This window comes from Marmota flaviventris, chromosome 2, assembly GCF_047511675.1.
Source record: "Marmota flaviventris isolate mMarFla1 chromosome 2, mMarFla1.hap1, whole genome shotgun sequence".
NCBI classification, from domain to species: domain Eukaryota; kingdom Metazoa; phylum Chordata; class Mammalia; order Rodentia; family Sciuridae; genus Marmota; species Marmota flaviventris.
The window spans coordinates 190,408,126-190,418,356 of record NC_092499.1 but is presented as its reverse complement, the minus strand read 5'-3'; the positions used below and the strand labels follow the sequence as shown (position 1 = coordinate 190,418,356).

Sequence of the window (10,231 nt, the reverse complement as noted above, 5' to 3'; positions counted from 1 at the left end):
GCCAGGGAGCGCCCTGCTGCAAGGATCTCACACACTGAACCCTCGCGACCTCCCGACAGTGGCGGGCACTTGCTTTGCAGAGTGACAGTAGCGCTCATTACTGTGATCCGTCCTGGACAGCGCTGCCCTGAACAGCCTGGGTGGGGGGTCCGTTCCTGTCACCCCCTGCCTCAGCATGACGGAACACGAGGCGCAAACAGCTTAGAATTAAAGGCCGCGCGGGTCTGTGGGTCTGTAATGGGTCAGAATATGCACAGGAACGCGCGGCCCCGCCACCCCCTCCCCAACTCCGCGTCTGAGTCTGGCTCATCTCCCCGTCCCCGCCCTGGTGAGCACCACCGGGGGTCCCACGGGGTGACCTCTGCCCAGTCGCCAGGGTCGGCTTTGGTGGGCAGACGTCTCCAGGGGAGCTAACTTGAGGTCTTCCTGGAACCCAAGCTGGAGCACATCCTCTGGAAGACCTGCCTCAGGATCAGGTCCTTGATGCGCTTCTTCCCAGTCCCCTTGGCCAGCCAGTAGAGCAGGAACAGGCGCCGCTCCGTCAGCTTGCGGTTCACGCAGCGGGCGATGGAGATGGGGGTCTCCCCCTTGGCGTCCTTCTCCTGGATGGGGGCCCCGTGCTCCAGCAGGAGTTTCATACAGTCCAGCCGGCCCATGGCCACGGCCACGTGCAGGGGTGTCCTGCCCAGAGGCGTGCTATCCAGGAAGTTGGTACCTGTAAAATGAGAAAGCCGGGTCAGCGAGGGCCACTCTCCTGGCCTCAGCCCTCCCTCAGAGACACTTGGCACCAGAAACACAGGAGGGGCCGGACCGGGCACTGCTGCCCTTCCAGCACCCCTCAGCACCAGTCTGTCCCCTCATGACAGCCAGTGTCTTTCCACAGTGCCATGTCATCTCCCACTTAAACCTCATCACTGCAATCCGCCTGCTGTGGGGTTAATGTCTTGATCTTTGCTGCTCTCTCACCCATACCCCCCCCAATCAGTGCAGCACCAGCCCCCCACATTCTTCCTCCATGACCCTGCCCACGGTGGAGGGTCTAATTTCACCTACCTTCTGTCTTTACCCTTAAACCCTGCTCTGCATCCTGCCCCCGGCCCTTTGTACAAACTGTTCCTGTCACAAACAAAACTCTTGCCTGTTTTTCCCCAGTCCTGGGACAACTCTTGTCCTTCTTAGTGTTCCATTCACCTTCCGGGGAAGCCCTCCTCAGCTCCCCTTCCCCACAGCACCCCTGCATGAATTCAGCAGACATCTGCCACCTTCAGGATACCCCCATGCGACTGACCATGGAGTTAATTATTTGTAATCTGATAACTTCCCCAGTGAGCTCCATGAGGGTAGAAGATACTCATTTTGATCACTGCTGTTTTCACCCCAGGCACGTAGCTCGGGCCTGGAGGAGACAGGCACTGGGAAGTGACGGACGACCAGCAGCCTGACTCATGGACAGATCTCCCTTCGATTGAATGCCTCACTGTCTCCCGAAGATGGACGGGCTAATGGCAGGTGTCCAGTGTGGACTTGTTGAATCGAATCAAATTCTGGGTAACAAATATCATGACACAGAAAACAAGGCGATTCAATTAAACTCGGCTGACATTTCCGGGGCCTGTTTTCATAAGCTATGGCTGGCTGGTGAGGCGAAGTCTCCATCAGACTCTGGATGGTGGAGTCCACCCCACATGCCTCCTCCCGGCAGCATCTGCAGGGGACAGAAAACTTTGCAAAGCCGGCTGTCATTTTTTTTAACTGGTGCCTTCAAATACATCATGGTTCCATCAGAGTGAAAATGACTTTTCATGAGCTTAAAGGACTGCTGGGTTGTGAGAAGCCATATTTCATTCTTCAACAGGAGAGAGGCAGTGGAGGAAGGCAGAGGGCACAGTCGCCAACCCTCGCCCAGCTCAGAGGTTCATGTGCCCGACACGCAGCCCAGTCATCCTGCCCAGGAAACCCGGGCTGCTCTCCACCGTGCTTGGTGGAGTGGGGACAATAGAGAAGCTGAGAGGAGGGGTCTGACATGAAGCCTGCCCATCAAACCCACGCGGCCTCACCAGCCTCCTCTCCCCAGGGGCCCTGCAGCTCTTGCCTACACGTTTCCAACCTTCTGCATCTCAATCATGAGCACGCCCCCCACACACAAAATACCCCATGTCCGAGGAGGATAAAGAGTACTCGGGCAGAATCTCAAGCAAAGCCCTTCAATTCAGAGGCAATGCGGGCTCCCTGGGGACAGACAGAACAATGGTCACCCCTAAGTGGAGGCAAGAGTGAGAAGAGTCTGGGGAGAATGTCACCAGAGGAAGTAACTGCAAGACTTGCAGAAAGAAGGCAGGGCCGGTCCGAGGACCACCCGTGGGCCAGGCCACCTGGGACGTTCCAACTGCAGGTGGGACTGGAATTGTGCAGACAGTGTGGCCATGTCCCCAGCAGTGTTCTGGTTGGAAATAACAGGCCAGGAAACCCTTTGCTGCGCCCTGTCCAGGAGCCTTGAACTTCTGTCTCCCTGCAACAGGCAGCATCTTCCAGGGTCTGGCCTCGACAGCCTCTGCCTGGCATGAACGGAGACACTCCCAGACACCCATGGAGGCCTGGCACGGACCCAGCTCTGTGAGGGACAGGACTCAGACCCAGGGAATCAGCACTTGAAGGATCCAAGAAGACCAAGATGCTGTCCCCCGAGACTCTCCAAAGTACCATGCTTTCTGCCCAGATTACCTTGTTCTAGAAGGTACCGCACAGCGTCATAGTGACCTCTGTGGGAGGCAATGTACAAGGCCACAAATGCTCTCTGGGATGTCCACCGCTTCCACTTCTCACCCTCCAAGTAACGTGAATTTGCTGTTCGGTAGAAGGAATCTTCAGTGATTCCGAGACAGGAAAGCTGGGTGGGAGAACACAGACGGTTACTCTGGGAAGTGCAGCAGGTGTGGTCAGAGGCTGAGGGCAGCTCAGGGAAGGTCTGTCTGCTTGACCCACACCAAGGAGAGGGCAAAGCCTCATCAAGAAATGGTAGGAAGCCAGGGAAGGGTGGTGGGGGACACTCTTCAACGCCCCGTGGGTGTTCCCGGGACAAAATCACCATCCGTCAACTTGGGGAGGCAGGAACATCCCAGTCAATGTTTTAACGAGAACAAATAGCTTTTTTGGTGGCTAGAGGAAGGTAGTTGTGGCCTTAACAAAGATACCAGCTAAGATATGGCCTCGCCAGAGGGCAGCCCAAGGGGGAAGTCTCCTCGAGACGGCCCGAATTCTGGCCTCCTGTCCACTTTGGTGCCCAGTGCCTCTGTGGAGCACTCTGAACCCCTCACAGGGGCATAGCCCTGTCATATGGTCACCTCGTGGAACATGGGAGAAAGGCTGCAGGATCCACAGGAAGGACTCTGCCCCAGACATCAGGGCCAGGTGGGGAACAGCACAGGGGACAGAAGTGACAGACATAAGGACATGGGTCTGCAGCAGTTCTGACTCGAGACCCCAAACAGAAGAGAGAGAACCCTACATCAGGGCGAGAGCCAGAAAGCTGAGCCCAGACCAAACTGCTGGCAGCAGAAGAAAGACCCAGGGATGGGGATGCTGGGACACAGAAGGGACAGCAGCAAGGACGGGTCTGGACGAGGATCGCAATGACCGGGACGGGCCGCCCTTCCTGCCAGGGCCTGCGGCCGGCCCTTTCTTGGCCACAGCCCAGCGAGCAAACTGCACCCTCTCCCCCTGAATCTGATCCACAGGAAAACATCCACCTATCCCCGTGTCAGCGATTCATCTTCTCTGATAGGTAAACATCCTGGTCTTTGTCCTTCCCTCCCACCCAGAGTCAGCTGAGTGCCCCGCGGGGGAGGCCTGGCAAACAGTGGGTCCTGCTGCCATCCAGGGTGCTGTGGGCGCCCCCAGAACTGGGTCACCTCCCGCTCACCTGGGCACGGCCGCAGCAGGCAGGCAAGGCCCAGAGCTCTGGAGCCCTCCACCAGGGTCAAGTGACTCTCAACCTCAGAAGGCAAACGGACGTATGCGCTGCCTTGATTGTGGGGGGTGAGGGATGAGTGGGTCCCTAAGCCATAAATAAGTAAAGTCCCTGGAACTGTGCGCCCCAAGAGAGAGGGAAAGCTCCTGAAACAGTGTGCCATCATAGGGACCAAGGTCCTCATCTTTCTTCCTTTCTCTGAAGCCTCCATTCAAACCCTCACACTAAAGATTGTCGCTCTGCACAACACCCGTGGAAAGAAGCGGGAAGCACCTTACTGAGGGCCCCTTCCACGGCTGCCAAAACCAGTTCTATCCAGCCATCATAATGCCAGATGCTCAGGGAAATCACTCCTCCGGGCACGACGTCATGGAACTTGAGGGTGCCGTCATCTATCATATCTCCTGCGGGGAGCAATGATTCCTTTAAAAAATTGGGCATTAAAGAAAACTTATTACATCGGCTAGGAGATTATCTGACCTTGGGAATCGCAAAGATAATTTTAGAATCTTGAACAAAGATCTCATTTGATGATTCCGCATGAGCCTGTTGTCGTTAATGCTTTTTAGAAAATTAATTTGGCTCGGATTGAAGCTGGACCAAAAACACAATGGCAACCATTTATAAAATTCTGCAATTATGGCTTGTCCTGTTGCGAAAAAATACATGAGTCAGTAAAGACGTTTTATGAGGCAAACTCTTACAAAGAGAACTACTTAAACTTGAGGCAACTATGCATTGCGGTAAAATGCACTTACACGAGTTACATACGTTTAACTAAAAGACCAACTCTGGTCAATGTTGTCAATTGCTAACCAAAGAGGTGACAGTGTCCAAAAATTGTTGGATTCACATGACGACCCTGGGCAGGGTTTCTCCATGCTGGCACACCTGACATTTTGAACTTGAATGCTCTCTGCCCTGCACACTTTAGGATGTGAGGCAGCCTCCCTGGTCTCTACCCAAGGGGACCAGCAGCCCCTGCACCTCGTTCCCATAGTCAAAAACGTCTTCAGGTGTTGCCAATGGCCCCGGGGGACAAGATCATCTCAAGGCAGACCTATGGCCACGTAAGGAGCAAATATTGACTTTCACTGTGCTGGGGCTTGGTGTGTTTGAGCTCCTAAGCCTGTCATCACCTGGCACAGAGGCTTATCCACGTGAAGGACCCAGGATGGGTCTGTTCTAAGTTCACAGATCCGGGCTCTGGGGAAGACCATCGGCAGTGGTAACATGAATATTAATAGAGAGCATTTTTTAGCCGGTTCAGTTGTATTTGGTTGACCTTTTCAAATGCATGCGTTTTCTCGCGTTGGCCATCTACAGTCTCAAGAATGACAAGTGTGCCTCGGGTCTGCCCATGCCAGGCCGACGCACATTCCCAGGGAGTGGAGCTCGCTGGTCTGCTGGGCTCTGGTGGCAGGGACCCCTGAGGGCCTGTGTGTTCAGTCCTTCACAGTGAGTGCCTTGTGCCTGCACTAAGTTCTTTGATCCTCTCGACAACCCCTCAAGACAGGTGCACCTCCGTCTGCTAGGAGCAAGCAGAGGCTCCCCTGGCTGGAATGAGCAAAGCCATCTCCTAACAGACTGGAGCTTTGTGGGCTCTAGGGGCACCATTCGATCACTAGAAATTCCGAAGGGTGGATGGAAGTGGAGGATAGTGACTAACCAATCTGTTCATTGGGGTCCTGTCTGTGGTTGGAACACAGAGGATCTTTAGCAATCAGTCTAAGACAACTCGACTTCCAGACAGCTCTGAGACACTGAGGAAAGCTGTGCTCCCTGGCAAAGGCGGGCAGGTGACACATGCAGAGCACACCCCTTGACAGGCAGACGGCCGGGCTAAGTCAATCAGCAGAGTTGCCCAAGGATAGGAAGGGCGCCCCTCGCCTCACTCGCTGACTCCCTGACCACTTGCTTGGATGGGATGCTCACGCACGATCTCATTCGCTCTTCCCTCTTCCGGCTTCGCAGTGGGCAAGAGCAGCATCCCCAGATTATAGACAGTAGCCCAAATTTCTCCTAACACTGAAGTAGTACCATCTTCTCTCTCGTTTGCCATCCACAGGAAGGACTGCGCAACAGAGAGAGGTCATGCTCTCTAGCAGTTGCTAAGTGGCTGCTGAGTGACAGCTCTGTGACATCAGTGTTAACTCACCCCATCTCTCTCTTTCCCTCTTAACTCTCTTGAATTTATTGCTCAGCAGGGCTCATCAGTGAAAATAAATGAACAGAAGGGGTCCAGACATTTGTAGTTGGAGATACATAATTTTCAAATTACTTGTGGGGGACCCTTAATCAGCCCTTCAATGATTCACCGTCGTTCTTAACATGTGAGGTACAGTCTAGGCTCGAGACACTCTTCCTGCTAAATAAGGCCTTGAAAATGCCCAAGAACATCTTTTGAATGTTCCTGCAGAAAAATAAATATGCCATGGAAAAATGTTGAGCCTATTTTAAAGAGTGCAAAGCGTCTTGGCCTTCACTGCCCGTTTGGAGTTTCCTGAGTCATTCCTGTCCATGGGGGAACAGCACGGAGAATTCCAGAGCTAATGGGGCTCTGCTTTACGGATTAGGAAACTGAGCCCAGAAGGGCAGTCCGGGAGCTGGCTGGTGGAGACAGGCTGCTCTCAGGTCTCGTCTCCATCGCCTCCCGGCCCTGCAGTACAGCTGCAGTCTCTCTGCAATATCGGCTCCTCACATCTCTGTGCAGCAGCCCAGAGATTTTTTTTTTTTTTTTAATATCTTCATTTTCTTGAAGTGTTTTGCGTTGATTTCAACCGGGTGGGGAGATGATGGATCTCAGGGGCTTTGATCCTGTTCTCATATCCTAAATACTGTAGGGAATCGGGATAGGGAAACCACGCATTCAGGCTGAGGGAAGGAGATGAGTGGAGGGAGACCTGAGCAGTGGGGTCTTTGGCCTCCCCCAGGTACCTACCTCCCACATGGGATTTGTCTGGACAAAGGGTCTTTGGGGGTCCTGATTTAGGCATGGTGAGCTTCGGATACTGAGTTCTGATTCCGGTTGGGCTAGCTTTGAGCTCCTAGGCAAGAACACAGCTCAGAATTCAGGATTCTGATACAGGCTGGGTTAGAGCCAGTACTGGGGTTCAAATGTGGACAGGGTTTGCTTTGAGCTTTGGGGTCCTGATAAGGACAGAATTTGCTCTGATTTGGGATTCTGATGAAAGCAAGGTTTGCTGTTTGTTTAGGAGTCCTGGTTTGGGAAGGGTCTCTTGTATGGTATTTGGAGTCCTTGTATGGCCAGGACTTGTTTTGGGATTCGGGGTTCTCATGAAGCCCAGATAGTGTGGAAACTGTAGGTTAGGAAATCAGGCAGGTCTACACTGAGATTTGGGGTCTTGGTGATAGGATCTGCTCCAAGATTTAGGGTTCTGACTGAATTCGGCAGGGTTTGGTCTATAATTGGGGATCCTCGTATGGGTGGGTTTAGCTAAAAGAATCTGAATTTCAAATATAAGCATAGTTTGCTTTTGAGTTTTGGGGTCCTCATACAGGCAAAGCTTGTTTTGAACCTTGACTTCCTGACATGGACATGGTTGACTTCAACCTTGGAGAGTTGGGGTAGCTGTGATTTCATGGAGGTTTGTGGGTTCAGTATGGGAATATTTCACTTGAGTTTTGGGGTCCTGTTGTAGGCAGGATTTGTCTCATTCTTGGAAATCTTCTGAGGACACTTTGCATGGATTGGGGTTCCGATGTGGTCATGGTAACCTCAGGGACTAGCTTTAAGATGTGGGCACAGCTGGCTTTGGGTGTGGGGGTCTGGATGAGGACAGGGTTTGTCTGGGGCTTTGACAAAAGTTGTTGATGGTCTGGGGTGTGGAGATAGAGATGGCTAGCTGGAGACGGGATTCAGAATCCAGAGTTTTGGGTAGAGTCTGCTCTGGGATTTAGGATTTCGTGGACATCAGGGCAGCTCCAGGATCTGAGGGGCAAATGTGACAGTGCTTGCGGAGAGATCATGGGACCCTGAGGGGGCAGGGTTCTTCTCCAAGTTTGGCACCCTGGTGTGGACACGGCTGTTGGAGGACTCAGGTTCTGAAGGTCACATGACTATCTTGGGGATTTGGGGCTCAAGATCTGGCCAAGTTTGTCCTTGGTTTTGGGGTCCTGAGGTGGGTAGGGTTTGTATTGAGCTCCGACATCCTTGTGTGGACATGGTTGCCAGAGGACTCCGGGTTCTGAGGTAGTACTCCAGCGTGGAGATCTGGGATTCGGTTCTTGGTTGGGGTACTGAGGTAGTCCAGGTTGGTTTGAATTTTGGCGTCTTTGTGTGGACCCAGTTGCTGGAGGAGTCAGGGTTCTGAGGTAATGGTCATTACCTGAAGACTTGGGGTTCAAATTTGGCCATTTGTTCTGGGTCTTGGGGTCCTGGGATGGGCAACACTTCAGTTAGTCCTTGTGAGGACACCATTGATGGAAGTTTTGGGGTTCTGAGGTAGCAATGGTTAGCTTGGAGATTTGGGGTTGAGTCTTGGGCATGTATGCTCTGTTTTGGGGTCCTAGTGTGGGCAGGGCTTGTTTTGAGCTTTCACATCCTTGCATGGGCATGGCTGATGGAAGTTTGGGGGTTCTGACATAATGATGGTTAGCCTGGAACTGGGGCTCAGTCTTGGGAGGTCTGTTCTGAGCTGGGGTCCCAGCGTGGGCCTTCAAGCTCTGGCATGCCTGCATGGACGCAGTTGCTGGAGGATTCCAGTTGTGAGGTGGTCATCATTAGCCTGGGGGATGGGGGTTTCAAATTTGGCAAGGTTTTTTCTGAGCTTAGGGGTCCTGTGGGGGGGAGGGTTGGAATTTTAGCTTCCTTGGAGAGACCCAGCTGGTGAAGGATCTGGGGTTTGAGGCTATATTGTTTAGCTTGGAGATTTGGGGTTCAGTCATGGGCAGTTCTGTTCCGGGCTGGGGTCGTGAGATCAACAGGGTTTGTCTCAGGTTTTGTGAGCTTGTGAGAACATGGCTGGCTAGGGGACTTGGGGTTCCAATGTTGACAAGTATAACATGAGGACTTGGGTTTGCTTGGAGTTTGGGGTTCTGACAGGCAGATTGTCCTGGGTTTGGGGGTACTTCTGAGGATAGGGTTTTTTTTGTTTGTTCGGTTTATGGTCTTGTGTGGACACAGCTGGCTTTGGGGCATAGGTCCCTTATGAAGACATGGGGAACTTGAGGGTCTGGGTTTCTGGGGTACCTTGCTGTGGTGTGGAGATCTGGGGTCCTCCTATGAACTGGACTTACTAGAGGTTGGCAGATGTAGTCTGACCCAGGCAGGATTTCTGTGGACTAGGAGGCCTGCTGTGAGGTCTGCCTTGAGTTTGGGGTCTGTTGTGAATCCAGTGTTTGGGGCTGAAAAGTCCCTATGTGGCTAAGACCCCCAGTGGCTCTTCCACCTGGGGTTTAAAGGTGGCCGGTGTGTGTTAACACCCGGGGTGCCCTCGCAGGCAGGCCTCCCTTTATAACTCAGGCAGGAGGAGTACCAGGTACCCCTCACCGGAGCTCAAGGGATGTGGGGAGGGCAGGGGCCACCTTGGTCCAAGTAGTGGAGCCGCTGGAGGTTGAAGGGGATGCCGACAATCAGGTCCAGGTCCTCTCTAAGCTCCCGCACGGTCGTGTCACCGCGGCAGTTTGACACTCGGAACACCTCCCCAGTGTCCTCTAGCCGCACCCGCAAGAAGAAGACCTCAGGGTCCGAGTCCACCGGCTCACGGGCCTGCTGCTTGCTCTGGCTGCGGGCACGGGCCCTGGACGGCAAAGAGGCTTGGCGCGGGGAGCCCCCCAGCGGCCGCTCGGGTAGCGCACCGCCCGCCCCCGCCGCCCGCCGCCTGGCCCGGCCCCGCGTCATCCCTGCTGGAGCGCAGTGGCCGCGCGTCATTGCCGCCCCCGCGCGCCCCGGGCCCACGCCCCCGCCCGACTGTGACGACGGGCGGCAGCGGCCAGGCACCGGGCAGGACAATGCGTGGCCTCCGAGGGCCTGAGCTACCTGACCAGGCGCTGGCCTCCGCTCGCCCCCGCCCCTGTCACCCTGGATAACAGTGTGTGAGTGTGTGTGTGTGTGGGGGGGGGGGGGGGGCGTGTTCTTGCTGCTGCTGGGAAACTGTTCCCTCTCCGGATCTGTTTAAAATACAACCTTGGCGTAATTCAGGGCAAGCCACCTGGAGGAATTGCGCGTGAGAAAGTCTCCACATTGTCCAGGGGGCGGCCAGGTGCAGACCTTGGTCAGGGACCGGTCAGCGAGGCAGAAAA

At 54.2% G+C, this 10,231-nt stretch overlaps 1 protein-coding gene across 1 annotated transcript; it reads right to left on the bottom strand.

Moving 5' to 3' along the window:
- Positions 1 to 410: 410 nt before the first annotated feature.
- On the bottom strand, positions 411 to 9,860 carry Ankrd60 (ankyrin repeat domain 60). Its single transcript, XM_027946386.2, has 4 exons — positions 9,515 to 9,860; positions 4,241 to 4,371; positions 2,722 to 2,887; positions 411 to 715 (listed from the first exon to the last, which is right to left on the bottom strand). The coding sequence occupies exons 1-4, from the start codon at positions 9,858 to 9,860 to the stop codon at positions 411 to 413; spliced, it is 948 nt and encodes a 315-aa protein (XP_027802187.2).
- Between the last annotated feature and the right edge of the window lie 371 nt (positions 9,861 to 10,231).

What these genes read in the sequence shown, in the direction of transcription:
- Ankrd60 (XM_027946386.2), bottom strand. Translation starts at nt 9,860, where the DNA reads ATGACGCGCGGCCACTGCGCTCCAGCAGGGATGACGCGGGGCCGGGCC. An exon ending in GCTCCACTACTTGGACCAAG is followed by an intron (nt 4,372 to 9,514) that starts GTGGCCCCTGCC and finishes TGCTCCCCGCAG; the next exon opens with GAGATATGATAGATGACGGC. An exon ending in TGGAAGGGGCCCTCAGTAAG is followed by an intron (nt 2,888 to 4,240) that starts GTGCTTCCCGCT and finishes TCTCCCACCCAG; the next exon opens with CTTTCCTGTCTCGGAATCAC.